This window comes from Lampris incognitus, chromosome 19 (assembly GCF_029633865.1).
Source record: "Lampris incognitus isolate fLamInc1 chromosome 19, fLamInc1.hap2, whole genome shotgun sequence".
NCBI classification, from domain to species: domain Eukaryota; kingdom Metazoa; phylum Chordata; class Actinopteri; order Lampriformes; family Lampridae; genus Lampris; species Lampris incognitus.
Genome location: NC_079229.1, coordinates 27230495 through 27256152, shown reverse-complemented (window position 1 = coordinate 27256152; position 25658 = coordinate 27230495). Strand labels below are relative to the sequence as shown.

General features: G+C 45.7%; 1 protein-coding gene across 1 annotated transcript; it reads right to left on the bottom strand.

Annotated features, from left to right (window-relative positions):
* mrc1a (mannose receptor, C type 1a) lies at nt 1-22461 on the bottom strand. Its single transcript, XM_056299328.1, has 30 exons — nt 22316-22461; nt 21724-22125; nt 19891-20064; nt 17780-17935; nt 17573-17686; nt 17195-17338; nt 16866-17042; nt 15975-16132; nt 15763-15879; nt 15442-15557; nt 12144-12292; nt 11097-11296; nt 10769-10884; nt 10590-10671; nt 9881-10025; nt 9721-9759; nt 9370-9533; nt 9119-9183; nt 8847-8947; nt 8614-8753; nt 5890-5998; nt 5517-5689; nt 4251-4356; nt 2823-3055; nt 2123-2288; nt 1768-1920; nt 1541-1657; nt 1207-1374; nt 1085-1117; nt 1-940 (listed from the first exon to the last, which is right to left on the bottom strand). Exons 1-30 carry the CDS (start codon nt 22383-22385, stop codon nt 711-713), a joined length of 4317 nt encoding a protein of 1438 aa, XP_056155303.1. The 5' UTR covers nt 22386-22461; the 3' UTR covers nt 1-710.
* Between the last annotated feature and the right edge of the window lie 3197 nt (nt 22462-25658).

The following is a 25658-nucleotide window of genomic DNA, read 5'->3' as shown; positions in this document are numbered from 1 at the left end:
ATTACACATCTATTTACAATATCAGGAGCAAAAAAAAAGGGGGGGATGACAGGCAAGGAAAACCACAAAACTACAGAATCTCTGTAGAAAAAGATCTGATCAAGTGCATTTCAAATAAAAATATTAACTTTTCTTACTTTCTAAATGTTGATTCTCAGCAATTACTTTTTCAGATCGTTGTAAGACGAGTTCTTGGTGCAAATGCACAGTTAAAATAAAAAAAAGAGAAATCCGGGCCCAGGTTATTCTTGTGTTCTTATATTGATTGTGTGACATTATTGAAGTTTTAATGGCGTTTTAATGTTTCACTCTGTGGCATTAAAATTCAAGAACATCGCCACATTTTCCATCTAATGCATGTGTTGAGATAATGCAAAAGTCCCACAAATCACATGAACACGTTACAGTTGTCGCATATTATTTATTAACTTCATTTGTCAACATTAATTTCATGCAGTTATCATTTTTGGAAGTGGTGCTGTCGAAAACGTAAAAATACAATTGGATTTTGTTCTGATTTAATGTCCAAAAAGTCATCCAGAACAAATTGTGAAAATCCCACGTTAAGCTTTTCTCACAGGATCTAAACGAAGTTAAAGTTGGCGCACAGAGGGCACATTGTGCTTAGTTCGTCCCATAAATCAGCGCTGCTTACTCACTCTGTGCAGTACAACAGAGAGACGCGCCTCACCATTTGCTTCTTTGCTTCTCTAAGCCTGTTCATTCTGCTCTATGTTGGCCACCAGGCCCTTCGTGTCGACAGCGACACGGATCGGGTTGTTGAAGTACAAATTGTTGTCAAAGGTACATTCTCCCAGGACAGGGGTGGGTATCCGCTTGCGAAGGAGGAAGACACCGAGTCCTACTACGGCAACTATGACGAGTACCACAGCGACCGTGATGCCGGCGAACCCATGTGGCGCCTCCTCCACAATGGGGGCTAGTGGAGAGAGTGGGAGCACACAGAAGCAGTGACAGCGGGTTAGATGAGTTTACAGTGAGCAGTGGGTTTCATAACCGTACTTATTCAGTTCACTTCAGAGCTCGGCAAAAAAAACGTAACTCAAATGCAATTTAGACTTACCAATAACCGGGGGCTTTTCTGTTGGTATTATAACTGCAAAAAAAAGGAGTTGCCAATAAGTCTGGTGAATAACATATTGATCAAACAGGCCGTTTTAAACTTGCATAAGTAACTAGACTTACTTTTGGGTGTTTTGCAGATGAAAGGCTTATATCTACTGCAGCTGTTTGTTGTCCACTGTCCACTGTCGGATTGGATTTCGACACAGGAATCCGTGCCTGATGACTTCATGGCTGCTCCTTTCCAGTTGGTGTAATCCACCACACTGTTGTCAATCCAACTCCACTCACCTGAAATGAGGAGGATGGCTCAAGGATCAGGCAACAACCACCGAAGGGAATAACACATTACTGGACGATATGAAGCTGGGATGTGTTTATTGACTCTGTAGACCAAGGGCGCTTTCAGTCAGGCTAAGTGTAGCATGAAAAGAAAAAAAAAGAAGGTTTCTCTCACCCTCATGGCTCTTATACAGTCCGATCCAGAAGGATTTAGTGCTGTCTTGGAGAAGGTCAACATTTTCCTGTATGAACTGGCTCTCATGAGCGTCCTGAATACTCACTAGTGATCCTCCTGGGGAGAGAGTAATCCGTGTCATCTCATCCGACCATCATTTACTATTTTGGTTCTGATTTTATAACTGATTTTATAGGACTGAAGGGAAAAGTTCATTCATGACCCACCCATTCTCAGACACTCTACTGAGGCGTGGGCCCAGTTGTCCATCGATGAGGTAAGGAAGGTATAACAATGGCCCCTGAAAGGCACCCACGTTTTTCTCTTCTTTGGTTCAGGGCAGTTACCAGGAAGCTGAGGAGGTTCGGTGGGCGCTATGACTGTGTAACGAAAGAAAAGGAGATGGACTGCTCAATCACACACTCAGTACTTGTTGATGTAGTGATAACTGTGATACCACAAGTCAAGACAAGATAAAACTAGACAAGATGAGCTCAATTCATCCTCCTGGCAAAACTGCAGCATCAAGCCGAGTCCAGACACAACAGCAGAAAGACAGATCCGACGAAGGGAGTGTCTGACCTGGAGATCTCTTGCAGAGGGAGTAATAAGTGTTGCTACAGTCTGCAGTCTTCCACGTTGTATCAACATCCATATATACACAGCCCTGGTTGAGTTTAGGCTCATCTGCCCCCCATTTAGTGTAAGACAGAGGCCAGTTATCAATCCACTTGAAACGTCCGCCAGTCTGTGAAAGAGACATCGAGGGAGAAAAAAAAATGTGCAAGAAAACTTTTACAGTAACGGAGGTTCATCCTTTCAATGTCAAGCCCTGTGAAGTACCACCATGTCCTGTATGATCTGCCGTATTCTTTTATTTTGTAGTTTTCTTGCCCTTTTTTGCCCACATTTGGCACGCCAGCTCCCCGTACACCTAATATTTAGCCATTGCGCAACCCCTACAGTGGCTGGGGGAGTTGCAGACTTAGTAAATATTCTCTGATAAACATGGAGTCCGCTACCACTTCTTTTCAGCCGCAGGAATGCAACACTTGAAGAGGCTCACACTATTTCCCCCTAGACTCACCCACAGCTGTACAAGCGCCACACCACCAGTAAGAGTCACTCAATTCAACAGCATAATATGCTACTCCGCAGCTCCCCACCCAGGAGCACTGCCAATTAACTTCTCCCAGCCAGCATTGCCTCCCTAGCCAGGGCCCCCCCCCCCGCCCACTGTGTTTTTAACAGATATGTATAATGCACCGCTTTGCTTCTTTACCATGTTGCTGTTGAGGCCAATCCACACGGGTTCATTGTACTTGTGGGTCTGCAGTGAGATGTAGGACTGGGTTATCGGATTCGGGATGCTGGCCAGATCCGCGTCATCTGCTTGGCACTGCCTCCGAGCCTCATCCCATCTCATCTTCTCAGCCACCAGTTTGTACGAGTCATTGCCCAGCTTGTAGAAGGCCCTCGGTGACGTGGTTGTGGGCAGGACCACAATCTGAGAATCTTAGTTCACAGAACACAGTGGCTGTGTTTGAGAAACACAGATTTGAAAACAGCTGCGCAGCTGATGACTGACTTCACAGTATATGGACGGTAACTTATCTGACGGTGGGAACAAATATCAAGCCATGAGAGCAATGTATTTCTCCCCAGTCTCCTTTTTAAGGATGAGGTCAGCGTGACTCATAATAATAATAATAATAACGATAATAACGATGATGATGATGATGATGATGATATATCACTAATTAGGGCTGCACGATATATTGTTTAAGCATCTTCACCAGGATGTGTGCAAGCGCAATAGTCACATCGCAGGACGTGTGACGTGAAGTAAGGCAAATTAACTCAAGCACCTAATGCTACAACGTTTTGCTGCTTGATGCAAAAGGAAAACTCGCATGCTTCTCATTTTCCATGACTAATCTACAAGAGAAGCCTGACTGATATAAGATAATGTACTCCGATCTAAGGGTTCTGGGATGCACAGCGTTTGATGCTAGTGAATGACATGCAAGGCTCTGCATGCACAGCGAACCACCGATCACAATCATTCTTGATCGGGTTCTCAAACAACCAAAGCAGGCCCCGCTAGTCGTCCACCACAACCTGAAAATCAGCAAGGAAAAGGAGAAAAACACCGCAAAGGAAGATTTGGTTGCAAAAAGAAAAGCGACGTCAGTTGTATGGATTTTTAAAATTTCCAGTTTTCTTTACGACCAGGTGGGGGTTTTTTTCCCCCTTCTTTCGTTGATTGTAGTTTTTATTCTGGGGAAGTGCAGACTACATATTGTGAATTTCGGACCGTGCGTATTTTGGAGTGTACATTTCCAACCCATATCAGGATGCGTGTTTGTCCACTGTTGCTCTTTCTCCGCCTTTTCAGCTCTCACGGTAGGATGGCCCCATATTTACACACTACTCTTCAACAAAAACCAAAAATCTTTACAATTCAGCTTCTTTTTTTTTTTACTTTCTATGCAGATGCACTCCCCTACATAATCCCCCCAATCGTTCTAGAATGATCAGTCTTTCCAAATAGAGCAGTTCAAGTCATCTGCTGAAAATTCCTGTATTTTTTTCATATCGCTATATATATATCGCAGAAAAAGGAACCACAATTGTGAGGTTTTTTTTCAATATCGTGCAGCCCTATCACTAATAATGATAACAACAATAATAATAATATTAATCTCACCAACATTCCTTTTGCAGATGAAACCACGTTTCTCAGCACAGGTTTCCACCTTCCAGGATCCCACTTGTCTGACGGAACTACCCACCATTATAATGCAGTCAAAATCCTATGAGGTGTGAGAGATTAAGGGATATTATTTTATCACATTATTGAACTGTGTTTGATAGGACTTAGTGACAGTGTTATTGCGCATTTATGCCAAAATAAACTCCCAGTCCCATAGTTATCATTAGTGCCATTACACAAACTGCCTGGATATCCATGATGTAAAGATCTTTATTACTCCAAATCCCATCTGGAAACTAGTAAAGCATGAGATGAATACCAGGGTTCACACTGAAAATCCCAAGGGAAAGTGATTCAAATCATTACATAACACCCATGTGCCACCTGCAGGGCAGGGTTTCCATCGGCTACATTGACTTGTCTAAGTGAGGAAATTGAAACGAATGTAAAGTTCTGTAATGACTGGAGATCGGTCATTCCAGGTATCTGAAGTGAGAATAAAGACGGTTTTATTGTACCGTAAAGTAGTGGCAGGCATTGAGATGATTCAATTGTAATAACCTCACGTGCCGGTAACAGTTATGTCTATTTCACACTTGTTTTTTTTTGTTGATTCCCACCCCCCCCCCTTTTCTCCCTAATTGTACTTTGCCAATTACCGTCCTGGTCTCTGCTCCACCCCTTCTGCCGATCCGGGGAGGACTGCAGACTCCCAGAGTCGCCAGCTGCTTCTTTTCACCTGACAGTGAGGAGTTTCGCCAGGGGGACGTAGCACGTGGGAGGATCACGCTATTCCCCCCCAGTTCCCCCTCCCCCCTGAACAGGCACCCCGACTGACCAGAGGAGGCGCTAGGTGCAGTGACCAGGACACGTACCCACATCCGGCTTCCCACCCACAGACATGGCCAGTTGTGTCTGTAGGGACGCCCGACTAAGCCGGAGGTAACACGAGGATTCGAACCGGCGATTCCCGTGCTGGTAGGCAATGGAATAGACCACTACGCTACCCGGACACCCCACACCTTTTTCCCCCATAGCCAACATTTTATGAGCCACAAAGTCGTAACTTTTGGCCCATTAGTTGTGCCAGCAAAAGTATTCAAGCGTCTAGAGGAGTTAAAAGAGCCAGTGTTGGCTGTGCTCCGCCACGTTCTCGTCTTTGAAAAATACTCTGACATCTGACCTTTGTGTGTGTGAGGGTGGGGGTATTCTTTTAGCAAAGGCCGTCCGCCACTGTAGTTAAGGCTTCCTGTTCCATACCTCACGTATATATGAGAAGTGTCCATCAGGCATTGACACTGGCTGTCCTTTGGCCCAGTTGGTGTATGAAATGGCGTTGCCCGTTGTCCACACAAAGTGCATTTCCCAGTTGACATCGTTCATACCTATCCACAAATCCTCGGGATACGCCAGCATCTGTGTTGTTAAGAAAGCTGGGGGAGGAGAGTACCGACGATTACCTTAATGACTCGACATTCTGGTTTGTAGAAATAAAAGGACACGGCCACGATGCAAAACACAATCTATGAACGCTGCAGTTTCAAATTCCTGTCAGTTTCACACCTCATTTGACCTGGAAGAACACTTTGTTCGCTCTAGCGTTAGCGCCATTGCGTAACCCCTCGCCACTTACCTTGCTCTCTCTCGTTGAGGATGGAGACCAGATTTCCTCCCTGGTTAATGCAGTGGGTCCTGGCCTCTTGCCAGTTTTTCTTGTCATTCCCCGAAACAAATTTGTAGCACTGTGTAAACATGAGACATGGGTTCAGCGCCGCATGGGAGCCACATTTGTCCACGGCACTGCAGATAGCCACTTGTCACTATCAAAATACAGGTTTAATTTCCCACTGTTGGGGAACTGAAATGAATGGATGCTGCTGTATTTTCCCATCTAATACATGTGTTGCCATGCTACAAGATAATAAACACCCATTAGCAATCTATTCCACACAGTGGTGTTGCCTGTTTTCACCTCTGCCAGCCTCCCCGGTTGTATTTTGACGTTTTTTTTTTTTAAAATTATTATTAGCTGATCGGCACACAGGAAGGGACGTGTTTATATATCACTGAACTGAAATGTCTCCATGGTGATTTTCCCGGAGAGTAAAAGAAACGGCGTGAACGACGGCAGGCGGACGCTCGGCCTTCAGAACAAACTAAAAGGAGATCTAAGGAAGGCCGACGGGCGAAACAACCACGGGAGAAGCAGAGGGATAAAACCAGAATAAATCCCGTCGCCACCTTCACACAGCGGAGGCACGTGAAGGAGATGCAGAGACGGCTGCTTTAATGTCCGCACAGTCGCAGAGTTATCAATGAGGACAATGTAGCCGATGTCCTGCTTAATAACTCTGTGACTGTGCGGACATTAGAGCAGATGTCAGGTGTGCTGCGCCAAGATAAATTGTGCCCCCCCCCCCAAATTGTTAGCACCAGCCGCCACTGGTATAAACCCTAACATGCATGTGTCGTTTGAGGGTGGGGGGAACCACGGCACGTGGAGAAAACCCACCGCAGACACGGAAGAACATGCAAATTCCATACACAGGACAACATGGGATGACCCCCCCCCCCCAGTGTTGGACAACCCCAGGGTTCAAACTCAGGACCTTCTTGCTGTGAGGCGACAGCGCCAACCACTGCACCACCGTGCCGCCATATTCAGTGAATTTATTGATACCTCACACACTGGCGGCCATTTAGCACAGCGACTGTATTGGGCTATCGTGCAAATATCTATATGTATTCCTGACCGTAGCTAAGTATATGATACAGATAATAAATACGTTGTCTGGCTTGAAGACGTTCTCCATGTCTAATGTTGTCTTCAACAGAAAGTTTTGTCCTTTCGTCTCAAAAAGCCCCCCAATCACTCACGCAGGGGAGAAAATGTCTAACGTCGTCCACGCTGACCATCCTCGACACCGCACTGATCCAACAAATTTGTTCGCATATCACTACTCTGTACAGCCTAACAACGAGTCGTTAAAGGCAGCAACAAAGGATGTATGGGTAACGCGGTCAAAATGAGGTCAAACTTTTGAGCATTTACCATTTGCGGCCAGAGAAATCAGTAACGGACCAAGAAATTGCACAATGGGACTTGTACACCAAATTTAAAGGACTCACAACCCAGGTCTTATCTTTGTGGTGTTTGCCATCATGCATAATGGTTGTGATATTTTACTCACTGGCTTCATTTTGGAGATTTTGGACAGGGGACCACTGCCGGACTCAGCTTCACAACGGCGTTTTATGGGGCGACTTAACATAATCGTCAGACATGTTTCAACAAGTCCATCCATCCATTATCCAAACCACTTATCCTGCTCTCAGGGTCGCGGGGATACTGGAGCCTATCCCAGCAGTCATTGGGCGGCAGGCGGGGAGACACCCTGGACAGGCCGCCAGACTTCCACACAGGGCCAACACACACACACACACACATTCATACCTGGGGACAATTTAGTACGGCTGATTCACCTGACCTACATGTCTTTGGACTGTGGGAGGAAACCGGAGCCCCCGGAGGAAACCCACACAGACACGGGGGGAACATGCAAACTCCACACAGGAGGACCCAGGACGACCCCCAAGGCTGGACTACCCTAAGGCTCAAACCCAGGGTAGTCCAATTTAACCCAATTATCTTAACTATATATTTGGAAGTGAAAACAAAAGGCCAAATTAAAAGTTATCACCAGGGCGTCCGGGTAGCGTGGTGGTCTATTCCGTTGCCTACCAACACAGGGATCGCCGGTTCGAATCCCCGTGTTACCTCTGGTTTGGTCGGGCGTCCCTACAGACACAATTGGCCGTGTCTGCGGGTGGGAAGGTGGATGTGGGTATGTGTCCTGGTCGCTGCATTAGCACCCCCTCTGGTCAGTCAGGGAGCATGCTCAGGGGGGAGGGAGAACTGGGGTGATTAGCGTGATCCTCCCATGCGCTACCTCCCCCTGATGAAACTCCTCACTGTCAGGTGAAAAGAAATGGCTGGCGACTCCGCATGTATCAGAGGAGGCATGTGGTAGTCTGCAGCCCTCCCCAGATCGGCAGAGGGGGTGGAGCAGCAACCAGGACGGCTCGGAAGAGTGGGGCAATTGGCCAAGTACAAATGGGGAGAAAAAGGCTGTTGTAAAGCCGAGTGCAGCAGTGGTCCCTCGTCCAAATGTTCCCAGTGAAGCCAGTGAGTAAAATCACATCATAACCGAAATGCACAATGGCGGCTAGTTCGCACATAAACATATTCCTGAACCAGAAACGTCCCTTTGCACTGACCAAAGCCACGCACTGGTGGTATATTATTCATACTTTTGTGCACTGGTCTTTTCTTTGCTGAATTATACTGTGCATCTACCTTTCCGTGGAACGGCAGCCATTCTGGCGCACAGCCTCCCTTAGGAATGGTGGTGGGAGCCACGGTTGTATTGATGAAAGAAGTGCTTCTCTTGCAAATGGATGGGAGCTCAAGGCCACAGTTAATATCGTTCCAGAACCCTGCGCGTGCAAACATTAGAGAGGGAAAGAAAGTTACCCGGTGATAACGTTCACAAACGCTGCCGAGCACGGGGTGCAGAACATTAGACTCACCCATGCTCCTGTACAAAGTTACGCAGTTTTCATCGTTGTTCGCGAAGTTGGGCTCATTATTTTCCCATGCTGTGAAAGTGACAGGGGTGCCGTCCATCCAGCTGGAGATGCAAAGGAGAGGTGGTGAAAGAGAAATGAGTGAGTAACGGTCTCATCGAAAACCTCAGTTCTACCTGTTCCTCAGAGGTCAGATGGACCCAATATTTGTGATGTATGGACCCTTTTGTAGGACCCCTGGTAGGACCCTGACCGAAAACTGCAGCGTGAGTTACCTAAATGACTTATCCAGATTGACTGTCATGCCGATGTAGTATTGTCCATGTATGTCTCTAGAGATCTGCAGAAACATAACGATCGGCGTTCATTTACACTACAGAAGTCACAAAGGGTTGTAAAACACAAAGGGTCATGACACTTTTTTTCCAGTTTATATTTATATGATATTAAAAAGGAGACACCTTTTAACGCTTAGAAAGCGAACATTATTGAAGATTAAATCAAATCTGACCTTCTTAAATCTTACCTTTTTCCAAAGAAACTTCCTCTCACTCTCCCCTGTGATGACTACCAGGTCGCCAAAGTTTTTTCTACAGAAGGCTCTGGCCTCCTCCATGGGCAGGGTATCAGTATTGATGAAATACTGCGTGTCGTTGTATATGATCCAGCCGTCTTCCGTGGTGTTGTACACTATCAGAGGAATAAAAAAGCTCTCAAGTCTCCCGCCGATACCGTGTAAGCACTACAACGCATGTCAAGAAGTGACTAATGGGTGCAACCAGCAAGAGGAGAGTTTGAGCTGGGGGAAATAACTTGACAAAATCAAACGAGAGCCACACAGACACTGGCTTAGGGACAAACCCTTGTTGAACGTCACCTGTTTCCACTGTGGTAGGCCCTGGTTTGGGCGTCACACCTGGAAACACAAAAGCCGAGTGGCAGTGATACTGCTGGGGTCTGTTGTAAACGTGACAACCTCAATATGACCAACCGATCGCATTATGTAAAAGTAAACTGTGATGGGAGCAGTGCTTTACCTTTGCGTATCTGGCAGAGCCAGTCATTGTAGGACTCACAATGCCGATCGTTCCAGTGACGTCCATAGTAAATCTGGACCTCTGCGCAATGCTCGTTGTCATTGTAGTTGTTTGGTTCCCCAAAGCCCCAATTTTCATAGCCAAACTATAGGGGGTAACGTTGGAATAATCATAATCATAGTGGTCATAGTGTGCAAATCCACAAATAAAGCAGTGTTAAAATTGGTGATAGTTTTTCTTTTACTTTCTTTTGCCCCCCCCCCCCGTTCTCTCCCCACTTGCGCTTGGCCAATTACCCCAATCTTTCGCCCGTCCCGGTCGCTGCTCCAGCCCCTCTGTCGATCCAGGGAGGGCTGCAGACTACCACATGCCTCCTCCGATACATGTGGAGTCGCCAGCCGCTTCTTTTCACCTGACAGTGAGGAGTTTCACCAGGGCACATGGGAGGATCACACTATTCGCCCCAGTCCCCCCCCAACAGACGCCCCAACCGACCAGAGGAGGCGCTAGTGCAGCGACCAGGATACATACTCACATCCGGCTTCCCACCCACAGACAGCCAATTATGTCTGTAGGGACGCCCGACCAAGCCGGGGTAACACGGGGATTCGAACTGGTGATCCCTGTGTCGGAAGGCAACGGACTAGACCACTACGCTACCCGGACACCCTTTTGTTTGTTTTGGTGACAGAGATAAGACGTTACTTACAGCAGACCCATCTGTCCAGACAAAACCCTGGTCGGTATCCAAGGAGCTGAGGCCAATCCAGGCGGGATCGGAGGAAAACATCCTATGCAAAGGCAACGGGAAACGCGGGTTCAGAGCGTTTGATTGGGTGAACTGGGAAATAAAACCTCTGATGTCGTTTTGCTGTGAGGTCAACGTACGGTGCGTTTTTTAGGTCCTGCACACTGTGAATGCTCAACAGGTCCCCGCCAATGGTTTTGCAGTATTCCTGCGCTTCAGCCCAAGTCCTCTTGTCTTTTGATGACTTTTTGAAAAGCTTTTGATAGGAGATAAAGAGAGATGTGACCGAAATACCCGATAAGACAAGACTGATAGTCACTCAGAGATTCCCATGACACAGTGAAGTTGAAACATGAAGCAAAGTAGGGTGTTTTGGCTTAAAGAAAAACATCCTTTTTACAGAGAGTTTGTGTTAATACTGGGTAACTCTACGGCCGATGTTGTAGTTTGTTCAGCCGGCTCTTCTACCTTGTAGCAGAAATTCCTTTTAGGAATCGCGGTCCATCCAGAGGCACAGCTCAGGGCCGGGGTCGTGGGGGGGACCGTTGTCGTCGTTATGCCCTCCGCCAGTTTCTTGCAGATGTACTTCTCCTTGTTGTTGCAACTCACAACATCCCATAATCCAGCAAACACTCCAGTTGCAAATCCAATGCAACCTTGTTTTCTGGCTTTTTTCAAACATGCCAAAGGAAGCAAGGAAAAGAAGATCAGAGACAGATTGAGCCCTGAAATTTGAACGGCATTGAGGAATTTTTTTTAAACCCCCCCCCCTTTTTTTTCTCCCCAGTTGTACTTGGCCAATTACCCCACTCTTCTGAGCCATCCCGGTCTCTACTCCACCCCCTCTGCCAATCCGGGGAGGGCTGCAGACTACCACATGCCTCCTCTGACACATGTGGAGTCGCCAGCCGCTTCTTTTCACCCGACAGCGAGGAGTTTCACCAGGGGGACGTCGCGCGTGGGAGGATCACGCTATTCCCCCCAGTCCCCCCCTCCGACAGGTGTCCCGACTGACCAGAGGAGGCGATAGTGCAGCGACCAGGACACATACCCACATCCGGCTTCCCACCCGCAGACACGGCCAATTGTGTCTGTAGGGACGCCCGACCAAGCCGGAGGTAACACGGGGATTCGAACCGGCGATCCCCGTGTTGGTAGGTAACGGAATAGCCCGCTACACTGCCTGGACGCCCAAGGAAATCCTATTGTGTGCCACACAGTGCAGATAGGAAAAGGAAAGCACATGTGCCAAAAGCTCATTCCATGACTGCCAGGAATGCTACGACCAGCCAGCTGTAGCACATTAACTGGGGTCCCGTGAACTTGGCAGCAAATGTGCGATAAACAAAAGAGAAATATGTGAAAGCATGTCAGAAAAATAACACCTGTACAGTAAAAAGGAAGCTCGGCGTGCATGCATGGCACTGCCCATGCAAACAGTATCTGCGCTATGCTGCAGTAGACCATGTGACAGCGGGAACCATTAACCAGCTGAGGAGATGTTCGTCGCCATACCTGGCATGTTCACGTTGAAATGAGTGAACTTGACCTCTTTCTTGGTGGTCCATTTGAAAGCGTTTTTGTCCTCCACGTTTGAAAGGCCTATCCAGAAATACCTCTCCGGGCGCAAACCCACCATACTGACCAAGAAAGCATTCTCATATCTGCACCAAAGCATACAACAACAAAAAAGGGCAAACGACATCGGTGACATTAGGTTGTGTAAATCAGCACCATCCAGCAATATGTAGCAATCACGTTACGCTTCAGGAAAACTGAAATACATGAAACACTGCCCTTTCAACTTCCAGATCGCACCGTAGAGTGGCTCCCTTTCTCAAAATGATCTATTAAAGAACAACTTGAACACACTATTTCCACCCTCAAAATACAATCAGTGTTGTGTTTAGGTTTTAGTTCTTGTATTACGACCACTATTAAATGGATCTCTGGGATTTGGGGTGGTTAAACACCAACGACGTTACCCGTATCGCCGTGTGCAAATGAAACAATTACAATGTCTTTTTTTTCTTTAACTTACTGACATGATATGGTGATACTGGTAACTACAGTAGTTTTAACCACCCAAATCCCAGAGATCCATTTAAAATCCATTTAAAACCCTCTGCTGAATCTTGGTTTTAGGTGCTGACTTACTGTTGGTAAAAGTCTTCTAGTCTGCTAGAATTTGCCCTGTTTTTTTAAAAAAGTTTTCTCCATTTTCCCCCCAATGATACTTGTCCAATTACCCCACTCTTCCGAGCCGTCCTGGTCTCTGCTCCACCCCCTCTGCCGATCCGGGGAGGGCTGCAGACTACCACATGCCTCCTCCCATACATGTGGAGTCGCCAGCCACTTCGTTTCACCTGACAGTGAGGAGTTTCACCAGGAGGGGTGTAGCGCGTGGGAGGATCACGCTATTCCCCCCCAGTTCCACCTCCCCTCCGAACAGGCGCCCCGACTGACTAGAGGGGGCGCTAGTGCAGAGACCAGGACACATACCCACATCCGGCTTCCCACCTGCAGACACGGCCAACTGTGTCTGTAGGGATGCCCGACCAAGGCGGAGGTAACACGGGGATTTGATCCGGTGATCCCCATGTTGGCATAATTTGCTTTTTAACCACAACGATGTAAATTTTCATCTCAAACTCTCAACTTACACGATGCGCTGTACCCCTTTTTCCTGAAGAAAGTAACCATTTGAAATAAGCAACTGCAAAAACATTAATGATTTGGAAGTTTGTGGATCAGCTATTGTGTCAAAACCAACAGCAAATAAAGTGTCAAGAAGGACATTTGTTTGCATGCAAACCTGTAGGGTTGTAGCTTTAAAGAAAGTAGTTAACATGGTTCCCAGTAGTGGAAAGTCCGATCTTGCATAGCGAATGAAGCAGAAAATCTAACAATGACGTAATTAAACAGGAAAGATCACAGTTTTCAAACAAGACAGTCAAATTACAAATGTACTGAAATTACGCATGTAGTTTTACTAAAGTATTGGATGAAGTATAACAAGTATTTGCAGACAACGAAAAAATGGAAAGGTAAGTTGTCAGTTCTCCATAAGCACCTTCAGATTGGCTGAGCACACTTCTACTGCAATGTAATTTCAGTGACCATATATATATATATATATATATATATATATATATATATATATATATACACTACCGTTCAAAAGTTTGGGATCACATTGAAATGTCCATATTTTTGAAGGAAAAGCACTGTACTGTTCAATGAAGATAACTTTAAACTAGTCTTAACTTTAAAGAAATACACTCTATACATTGCTAATGTGGTAAATGACTATTCTAGCTGCAAATGTCTGGTTTTTGGTGCAATATCTACATAGGTGTATAGAGGCCCATTTCAAGCAACTATCACTCCAGTGTTCTAATGGTACAATGTGTTTGCTCATTGGCTCAGAAGGCTAATTGATGATTAGAAAACCCTTGTGCAATCATGTTCACACATCCGAAAACAGTTTAGCTCGGTACAGAAGCTACAAAACTGACCTTCCTTTGAGCAGATTGAGTTTCTGATTGAGCATCACATTTGTGGGGTCAATTAAACGCTCAAAATGGCCAGAAAAAGAGAACTTTCATCTGAAACTCGACAGTCTATTCTTGTTCTTAGAAATGAAGGCTATTCCATGCGAGAAATTGCTAAGAAATTGAAGATTTCCTACACCGGTGTGTACTACTCCCTTCAGAGGACAGCACAAACAGGCTCTAACCAGAGTAGAAAAAGAAGTGGGAGGCCGCGTTGCACAACTGAGCAAGAAGATAAGTACATTAGAGTCTCTAGTTTGAGAAACAGACGCCTCACAGGTCCCCAACTGGCATCTTCATTAAATAGTACCCGCAAAACACCAGTGTCAACATCTACAGTGAAGAGGCGGCTGCGGGATTCTGGGCTTCAGGGCAGAGTGGCAAAGAAAAAGCCATATCTGAGACTGACCAATAAAAGAAAAAGATTAAGATGGGCAAAAGAACACAGACATTGGACAGAGGAAGACAGGAAAAAAGTGTTGTGGACGGATGAATCCAAGTTTGAGGTGTTTGGATCACAAAGAAGAACGTTTGTGAGACGCAGAACAAATGAAAAGATGCTGGAAGAATGCCTGACGCCATCTGTTAAGCATGGTGGAGGTAATGTGATGGTCTGGGGTTGCTTTGGTGCTGGTAAGGTGGGAGATTTGTACAGGGTAAAAGGGATTCTGAATAAGGAAGGCTATCACTCCATTTTGCAACGCCATGCCATACCCAGTGGACAGCGCTTGATTGGAGCCAATTTCATCCTACAACAGGACAATGACCCTAAACACACCTCCAAATTGTGCAAGAACTATTTAGAGCAGAAGCAGGCAGCTGGTATTCTATCGGTAATGGAGTGGCCAGCGCAGTCACCAGATCTGAACCCCATTGAGCTGTTGTGGGAGCAGCTTGACCGTATGGTACGCAAGAAGTGCCCATCCAACCAATCCAACTTGTGGGAGCTGCTTCTGGAAGCGTGGGGTGCAATTTCTCCAGATTACCTCAACAAATTAACAGCTAGAATGCCAAAGGTCTGCAATGCTGTAATTGCTGCAAATGGAGGATTCTTTGACGAAAGCAAAGTTTGATGTAAAAAAAATCTTATTTCAAATACAAATCATTATTTCTAACCTTGTCAATGTCTTGACTCTATTTTCTATTCATTTCACAACATATGGTGGTGAATAAGTGTGACTTTTCATGGAAAACACAAAATTGTTTGGGTGATCCCAAACTTTTGAACGGTAGTGTATATATAGAAAAGAACATCATACCTGTCAGTCACATCCACCAGGTTTGAGCCAGCGTTCCCACATTTCTGCTTTGCCTCATCAAATGTTTTTGTTTCGGCTCCAATGTTGTAGCAGTGTAGACCAAACCTGACCCAGCCCTTCAATTATAATGACGACAATAATCATTCTTTTATTTCATAACTAATCATAATAGTGACCACGACAACAACAATAACAACAACAATAATAATAATAATTTGTTAAATTGGCGTCGATATTCTAAGAAAGTCTTAGCAGTCCTAAATCTAGTCCAGTTATTATTGTGCGTAGCCACAATTGTTCACAGGAAGTGATATCACTCACAAGCTTGCATCCGGGGTTGACGTCTTCTTGGATACCATGAGCTGGCTTGTTGGATGCTTTTTTCTTGCAGATGTATCCAAACTGCCTCTCACACATGTAATCTGCCCACTTTCCATCCTGCCAATATCAGCAAGACAAACAAGAATCATCAGTAGTGCCAATACACCTAAACAATACAGTATCTCGCTGACGGCGCAGTCCATCGATCTTACCTTTCCTCTCATTAGGACACAGTCTTCCTGGAGGACGGTGGCGTGGGACGGCTCACCCGTCTGCCACTGGGTGTAGGTGACATGGGTGTGGTCGGTCCACTCGAAAAGCATCTGGTTCCTCTGATCGTTGAATCCAATCCACAGCTCATCCGTCGACACTGCAGATGTACAGTACATATACCAATAGATGTGGTGAGGTTATGAACAGATTGACTGAGGTTGGGTTTTGACTGAGAGAACTCAATTATAATTATTGCCCTTTAAACTATATCCTTCACAATTTATCTGTGTCATAGACAAATGCAATGTATGGGTTATTTGTTGTTTCCAATATTGATCTTTATGTATTTTTTCAGTTTATTGAAAACACTCATGCTCATCCATCCATCCATTATCCGAACCCGCTTATCATTCTCTCAGCATCGCGGGGATGCTGGAGCCTATCCCAGCAGTCATTGGGTGGCAGGCGGGGAGACACCCTGGACAGGCTGCCAGGCCATCACACAGGGCCGACATACACACACATTTACACCTAGGGATAATTTAGTACGGCCGATTCACCTGACCTACATGTCTTTGGACTCTGGGGGGAGACCAGAGTCCCTGGAGGAAACCCACGCAGACAACATGCAAACTCCACACAGAGGATGACCCAGGACAACCCCCAAGGTTGGACTACCCCGGGGCTTGAACCCAGGACCTTCTTGCTGTGAGGCGACCGTGCTAACCACTGTGCCATGGTGCCGCCATATATACGTATATATTTAAATATATGCTCAATCAGTGTAAAATCAATATCTAATAACCATTATGGGCTTTATAAGTCACTTAGCGTAGTGAGGGGGTTTACAAAACTAAGGAATCAATGTGCATCTTGATGTGTACACTTACAATACCCCGTTTGGGATATAACGAAGCTCTGTTCCTCTATACTGTGTATGCTGGCCAGGTCTCCACCCTCTTTGTGGCAAGCAGTCAAGGCATCCTTCCACATCTTTTTGGTGCGCTGCAGGTAGTAACAGTTACCTGCATATGGGACCCAATGACTGGGGCAGAAGCTGGGTTGGTCTTTGCCGATATAAAGGTAACAAAGAGTTAAAGACAGGAAATATGTTAGCTGTGCAGGTAACTCTGAATGCATAGCACGCTATCTGAAGCTGTTACAACTTTCTAAATGATGAAACTGCGTCCTGACAGTTGCAAATTGTGATATGTCTTACCAACGGGTCTGGGGGGCAGAGTGGTGGAGTTGCCCTTCCGACATATGTAGCCAAGTTTCTTAGTGCAGGCTTCGCTCTCCCATTTTGAGGCTTTACCGGCATTTAAGACTGCACAGTTGAGCCCAGGCTGTGATGAGGGATGGCCTTTTTGAAGGCATAGATTCACCCATTATTCATTCATACTGGAAAAAATCCATTTATTTATTTATACACACACTCGCACTTGATCTTATTGTTAATGGCGTTTAAAGGCCTGTTTGTTTGTAAGGTAAAACCAGCTGTTTCGACCGTCTGAGCCGCCCAGTTTTGTTTTACCAAACAAGCAGGTCACATCAACGGAAAGGTGCTGCCATAGTATATCGCTATTTCTTCACTAACCTGGGGCCCAGTTCAAATATCTGAACGGATTTCCATTGCTCCACTTCCATCCACTCTCAAAGTCCAGGCTGTTAAGTCCGATCCACACAGATGTTCCCAAAGTATTGGTCAGTCCTGTATCAAAAGTGCAACAATTCTAACGCTATGTTATTGCATCGAACATCCTGCAGTAGGGTGATCTGTCACAAGGTTTCATACACCACATACCTGAGATGTACGTCTGCTCATGGAGCTCCACAATGCTGAGGAGGTCTGCTCCCTGCTGTTGACAGCTGCCCCTGGCCTGGTGCCACGTCAGAGCTGACTGGAGGTTCCTCTGGAAGTGGACGCCGGTCACTGGGTCGACATCCCAGGTGTCGGTTGCTGGAATATGGTATTGGAAATTGGAATTTAAAAGCAGTGCAAATTTAGTTGACTGAAAATAACAAAAGTGTCCGTTTTTGACCATTAAAGATCCAGTCCAATGAAAATCATGTTTTCCGATGCCATTGTAATTTTTAACAGAAATTTTGTTAATGTTAAGTTACCCAAAATGCTAAAAGTTCTGTTGTTGTGAAAATATGACGAAAGCTCTTCGACAAATTCTCATGGTTGTCAACATAATTAAACCGTTCCAGTGAATCATTCAGCTTTTGGTAATAAATGACATCATCCAATACCCTGAACTGATTGGACAGTGAATGAATTGTCCTCATTAGTCTGTCTGTTGGTCTGTTTTCAACGTTACCTAGCAACATCATGCAAGTTAGCGAGCTAGCTAGCTACTGTAACAGTGTAACAACCATGGATATGTAGACTCGCTAGCCCTTGGCTAGAGGGCTGGACCCTTTAGTTGACTGGTTAGCGCAGTGGCTCATGGTGTGGGGAACCCAGGTTCGATTGCCGGCTGCCCCCTGACTTCTCACTTCATTGGTGGCAGCGGTGGGATGCATATGCACTCAGGCATGAGGGAGCTGGTGTGCTGAAGTGCGGGGACGTGCTTCCCAAAGGAGCGGGGTAGTGTAGTGGAATCCAGGTTCGATTCCCGAGCCAGGAATTGAACCTGGGTTCCCTGCACCACAGGGTCCGACCTGTTAGCCAAGGGCTAGCGAGTCTACGCACCCATAGTCGTTACACTATCAATAAAGAGTCTTGTGAACTCAGGGCCACGCCCCCTCAACCTCCTGAAAACTGGCTGTGTTCAGAGACAGTGTGCTAAAACAACTATCCATCCATCCATTATCCAGACCGCTTATCCTGCTCTCAGGGTCGCGGGGGATGCTGCAGCCTATCCTAGCAGTCATTGGGCGGCAGGTGGGGAGACACCCTGGACAGGCCGCCAGACCATCACAGGGCAGACACACACGCAGACACGCAGACACACACGTACACACATTCACACCTAGGGACAATTTAGTATGGCCGATTCACCTGACCTACATGTCTTTGGACTATGGGAGGAAACCGGCGCACCCGCAGGGAACCCACGCAGACACGGGGAGAACATGTAAACTCCACACAGAGGACGACCCAGGACGACCCCCAAGGTTATGACGAATCAAATTGTATTAATATGAAGCTTAAAAAAAATGACATCCCTAACATTAATATAACACAATAAAAAATGTCTGACTAAATGAACACAGTTGAACTGGATCTTTAAATAGGAACAGATGGATAGTGATAGTTTATAAACTGCGGACAGTCGGGAAGCTGTAGGTTCATCTGGTGCGCCTTCTACAATCCCTGTCATATCTGCATCTGTTGTCCTTTTCGTATAATGAAATAATGAAAGCAATCTGGCTTCCTCTCCTTTCCTGTCCTTTCCTTTTCCTGCCTCAGATTTAGACCATTGCCAGGGGAGACGGGCCGGTGAGGAGAGGAAGAGAAAGACAGTGCTGTGTTGACAACTTGTAAGGAGGAAATAGTTGTGTTTTTCTGCATTGGGGGGGGTGGGGGGGGTCAGACACCAGACCCGGTCAGCACTGACCTCTTCAGTGATAGCCCCGAGAGATATTACAGAAAAACAAGATAATTTGAAAGCTCTGTGTGGTTTATTGAGCCAGCAGGACCTCAAGCATTATAACACGGTTGTTTGACTAAAGCCGTTTGATTTCCTACTTATGCAGCATTTTAAAGGTTGTCCAAAGAGTAAGAAACCCCTTGCTCTTGGCCTGACCTCATAAACCCAATGCTCATATCAACTACAAAGTCAGTAAAAAAAAAAAACCTTTTCAGGAAAATGCTAACAGAATTCCCAAGTGTTGAAATGGACGTTGTGAGCGGTACTGTACAAGAACAACTATGAAAAGGAAACCTCATTGGTTTGTCTTACTTACCTTTTGTAGGACAAAAGCCCCACTTCTTCTCTTGCCCGTAATCTGTTACCGTAGCACACCAAAGCTGTCCGTCTGTACGACCTTCCTTGGTGCATTCAGCAAACCACTTCTCCCCAAACTTGAAGGGAAACTGGCAAGGGCTTCCATAGGAATTACCCCCGATTGTGAATATCTCTGAGAAGGCACAGATCACGAGGTCAACCGGCAAAATCAGCAAGTTGATGTGCAAGGGAAATAAGCCAACAAGCAAGTAATGAAGATGTAATAACTACATATATTTTTGATTCATGCTGGGCACAGATGCAAAACATTTTATATGGACAGACCAACTGCAACCATGTAATGGGATGTTCTGCAAATGCAAATATTAAGATCCTTAAGCAAACTTAACAAACTCCCATTTATTAATAGCTATGATAAAATGTTTCTACTGTGATTAATAAATTGCAACAAACTAAAGTCCTGGGGCCTCACGTATCAATCGTTACCAATGGTCAAATTTGTTCTTACACACCCATGGAATTTCCTTAGCCCTCAAGATTGTCTGACTGGCGGCAACAAAGCATGATGGCTATTTGTCATTCCTTCCTCCTAACATCTATTGTCTACCTCTTGCAACGAGCAATCAGTGTTAGCCAATCGGTGTCTAAATCCAGGGGTTACCCAGGTTCTACACTGGTCTCTGAGACAAACTTCAGGGCTAAAAAATCCCACGGGTGTGCAAGAACAAATTTGCCCATAGTAACGATTGATACACGAGGGCCCTGGTCATGCTAGGTTATGTGTGCAGGATCTGAAGACAGAGTTGTGTATTCCTGTATGTATTGTGCCTAAAGGCGACAAAACACCATCTCAGAGGGTGGAAGCTTATTTACCCAGTTTTTGGTTTAGGGTTTAAGATAGCGTTTGTGTTTGAGGTCGCTTTTCGTAAACAGTATACCTGCAATTTTGAAGTAATTTCACCCCAGCCAAACCAATCTTATGGTAGATGGGATGATCCAAATTTAGTTTTGCTTTATTGCAACAAGAAAGAAGTGGTAGCCACCATTTATTTAACATCACTCTAGATTTAATCAGTTACTATATATTCTTACGTAAAGGTGGAGTTGGATGTGAGTATTTGTATTCAATGTAAAAATAAAAATCCTCTCACTAAGGTCTTGCCCAAAGGTCTTAACATAACAAGCCAGACTGAAGGTCCTTGACAGCAAGTCCAAGACTGCTACTTACATCTGCAAGTTAGATAACTTAGAAACTGAGTTTGTCTTTTGAATTGAGCTCTGGTACATGGAGAATATTTCCCTATGCTTTTTGAAAAGCTGCTAAATCTACCCTAGAAACCGCCAACTCGCAGCGGCAGCAAATTGAGACTCTTATTTGGGTTCCATGATATAAAATACAAATAAGATTTTTTTTGGGATTATTTTGCTTGTAATATACTTGCTATACATATGGGCTTGGATTTTTTTTTTTTTTTTTTGTAGGATTTATTTTCCTTTTTTTTGTAATTTTTTTCCAGCAGATGAAAAATGTTGTCATGTGAAAAATGAGATTTCAATACTCGGGATCTTTTCCGAACATGGTGAGAATTACAGCGGTCTACAGTGATCCTGCACGCCACAAAAAATGTTAGTCAAAAAAAAGATTTACAAAAAAAATAGAATGACGGGGTGCCCTGGTTGCACAACCAATTCAGTGCAGCCCATGTTGTCCCAGCCTCTCTTTCTCTACCACGTCTCCACCTTCCAATCCAATCAAGGCGAAATTATTGGGGGACATTTTTTTTTAAGAAATGAGTGTTCATTATTCACATTTTATTTGCTGAATGCTTACCTTTGTATCTCTGGTAGCAAATATCATGCCGGGTGCCGTATATCCTCCAGCGACTCCACAGCCCCGATCCCTGGTAAATCATTATGTTTCTCTCATTGCGGTTACCCCAGTTTAAGTGCAGGTCCTTGTCTTTCAGGCCAAAGAGAGTCTCATTTTTGCACTGCCAGTGCTGGAGTATACTCTTCTCGTCACAGGGAAACAGGAGGACCTTTACCCAGTCTTTAACCTCCGTGGCCCCGAGGCAAAGCTGCAGGGAAATGCTGAGGAGACGCGATTCAGAGGCCCAGCGAAACTGCTGCTCTTTGGCTTGAGGGTTGCAGCGGGCCACAGTCACCGAGGTGGCGCTCTCCACCTTGATACACTTGTTGTGGTTTTCATTGTAAATCAGGAAGACATCTTCATCTGGAGCAGAACAGGACAATCAGTGAGGCTAGCCTGTCTTTGCTTACTTTTATCGACAATACATCAGAGGGGGAAAAAAAAGAGTCAAGGTCTAGTTATAGATCTGGGCAAATTAAAATGAAATGCTGATCACGCTCACGCCGTCACTCCCAGACAAGACAAATTTAGGGATGCTGTTCGGGGTACATACCTGTATAAACTTTACTGCAGAGAACTTGCAGGAGACCGAGGAGCACAGCGATGGACGGACGGGGTGCCATTCTCCCTTTTGCTATCAAAGATGGATGATGGTGTAGGACAGTTGTCCGGTCCTGGGAGAAAGGGGTTTTAGCTGTGTGCTAAGGTGTCTGTCATGGAGCAACAGTGAGACAGAGACATAGTGCTTCCCCCCTTAATGACACTGATCTATATCCTGTCACATGAGTTGGAAAGTTTGGTCAAATGACAGCAGTTTCCACAGAATGGAAGGCAGAGAAGAGGGAGGGAGAATGTCAGAAAAATGCAGCCCCATCTCACAGCCCACTGACGGAGATAAGGACTGTGACACACCACAAGACTTATAGAAACAGGCGTTTATGATTTTCACTGGTTTTTAAACCTTGTGCTGCACACACTATAGGCTGGTTTCCCGGGCACAGATTCAGCCTCGTCCTGGATTAAACCAAATTTTGAATGGCGTCTCCGTACGAAGGTTAGTTTAAACCAGGACCAAGCGTAACGTCTGGGAAACCAGCCCCATATGATCTCGAGAAACGTTCGACAATGCACGTCTTTGTCGGTTTTATAAACCATGCTGCTGAACATCATACCCAACCTGCACGCCCGGGACTTCACGTTAACCAAACATGTTTGGCTTTGTCAAAATATTTAAGATGAGGAGAAGATTTGGTCGTGACAGCTCTGACTGGGTCTGTACTGCCTCACATGGAGCAAACGCTGTGCCGGCCGCTGGAATTCAAGCCCTCTGATCAAAATCATCCCGTCATGATTTCGCTTAGGCGAAACTTGTCTTTGGGACAGTAAAATCTCGTGACGTTGCATTTGTTTTTACAGTCGCCCAGACGGTCACTCGTCTCTTACTTCAAAATCCCTGACCCAGGCCCAGTCCTCAAGACGGTGACGGCCTCAGTTTACCGCTCTCTGCAAGTCATTTGTATTGAAGTACTCTAATGAAAAGTTTTCTGGATTTTCAGATCTCACTATTGCATTTTTCACAAGCACATCTTCATCTTTTCTTTTTTACAATGAACAGAGCTGCTGTTTGTACTATCATAAGGTAAAACGCCTGCAAACTCACCCAGACCTCACCCTTCCGTCTCCCCCTCCCTCTCTCATAAGCGTGTGAATCTTACTGAAGATACCCAGTGAGGACTCAACACTGCTGTCATAGCACTTCAGTCCTAAACTATGCCGATTAAAGAGCTCCCCCGTCTGAAAAAACGGATGATATTTTGGGATGTAACCAGACCTAAGGATAGTGAGATCTCTGATCAAGAGACTGTCAGGCTTTTGAAGCAGTTCTGCGATGACGGTGAGAACTAAGTGATGAAAGAGTGTGTGGGATGGGGGCATAGAGAGTTAGAGAGAGGAGGGCAGTAATGTTGCAGATCTGTCGAAAAGAGAAAACAGGAGGAAATCCTGCTTCCTACTGGGGGAAGTGGATGGTGGGGAGACCACACTGGCCCTCTGGTACTACAAGGAATACCAACAAGGGACCGTATCAGCCCCGACAATGCTGCACCATCTTGGGTTGACAAGGAGAAGATCATGTGACTTCTCCTATTACAATACTGAGAACGCTGAAGTGTGGAAACAGAGCTGGCATTAGCATAACCCCCTGTATCCAGCGGTGTAATGTAGGCTAAACACACCGAAACACGGTTTATCCGCCATCGTATTTTCATAAAAGAGTTTATCCACCTGCTGCTCTTCACAGATGATGTGGTTTTGTTGGCTTCATCAGAACGCGGCCTCCAGCACACACTGGGACGGTTTGCAGCTGAGTGTGAAATGGCCGGGATGAGAGTCAGCGCCTCCAAGTCTGAGGCCATGGTTCTCTACCGGAAAATGGTGGCTTGCTCCCTCCGGGTTGGGGATGAGTTGTTGCCTCAAGTGAAGGAGTTCAAGTATCTCGGGGTCTTGTTCACGAGTGAGGGTAGGATGGAGCGGGAGATTGACAGGCGGATTGGTGCAGCATCAGCAGTAATGCCGACGTTGTACCGGATCGTTGTGGCGAAGAAGGAGCTGAGCCAGAATGCAAACCTCTCAGTTTACCGGTCAATCTTTGTTCCAGTCCTCCTCAGCTATGGTCATGAGCTTTGGGCAGTGACCGAAAGGGTGAGATCGCGGATACAAGCGGCCGAAATGAATTTCCTCCATAGGGTGTCTGGGCTCAGCCTTAGAGACTGGGTGAGGAGCTCGGACATCCGGAGGGAGCTCGGAGTAGAGCCGCTGCTCCTTCGCATCGAAAGGAGCCAGTTGAGATGGTTCGGGCATCTGATTAGGATGCCTCCTGGGCGCCTTCCTTTGGAGGTTTACCGGGCACGGCCAACTGGGGGGAGACCCCGGGGTAGACCCAGAACTCGCTGAAGGGACTACATGTTCAGTCTGGCCTGGGAACACCTTGGGATCCCCCAGGAGGAGCTGAAGGGCGTTGCTGGGGAGAGAGGGATGTCTGGAGTGCCCTACTTAGCTTGCTGCCACCACGTCCTGACCCCGGGGAAGCGGCTGAAGACGAGAGATGAGTTTATCCACCTTTTTTTAGGGCTGACTTAAATCTTCATTATGCAAATTCACAGCATACATCACATTAAGCAGTGTCGAGCTGGTCTACGCTATAGGACATCACGTGTTTCAATAGGAATATACATAAACTGATATTGTTCTGTGAACGCTGACTCTGGATCAGTCACTGTGTTATTGCTGATGTTTACTGAGCCACTGAAGTACTGTAGGTCAGTAGAAATCTAAAAAATGAGGTCAAAGTGTGTCGTTTTTTTAGACACAGAGTGTGTTTGCTTCAGCTTTTCCCTCCAACACATATTTTATTATTGTATCATAGTGAGTCGGATGAACAAAACAACTTTGCTCACCCCCCCCCATCACTCTCAACAAAGTCTGTATTTAATCCAATGATTGTTCTACCACGCTAAAATTTATGAAAGAAATTGCAATCAAAAGCATCATTAAGAAAAGCACACACAACGCTGTTGCGGGGCAGCATGTCTTTCAAACTTTTCATTGTGTATTTTGCTCTCCACACGGAAAAGAAGTGGTTGGTGGCTTCAGTCTGTTGTCCAGCCTTAACTGTTCTTGTCATGGACTCCATAGTACAGAAGAAACCAAATGTGCATGAAACTCATTCAAATTTTACCTTGTCCTTCTTCCAGACTTAAGAAGACCGTTCCTTCAAGAATATCTTACGCTACAGTCTTGGGATTGTGTGCATCTCTTGTTATATAAAAACAAAAAATCAACGAAATCTTGGATGTTCATTAGCTCAGTTACGTGTTGAGTTCACTACATAAATTGAC

Excerpts from the sequence above, each read along its gene's own strand:
- mrc1a (XM_056299328.1), bottom strand. The coding sequence starts at position 22,385 with ATGGCACCCCGTCCGTCCATCGCTGTGCTCCTCGGTCTCCTGCAAGTT. Across the intron at positions 10,026-10,589 it reads TCTGGACAGATGGGTCTGCT|TTTGGCTATGAAAATTGGGG; the intron begins GTAAGTAACGTC and ends TACCCCCTATAG. Across the intron at positions 1,921-2,122 it reads CCTCTGCAAGAGATCTCCAG|TCATAGCGCCCACCGAACCT; the intron begins GTCAGACACTCC and ends TTCGTTACACAG.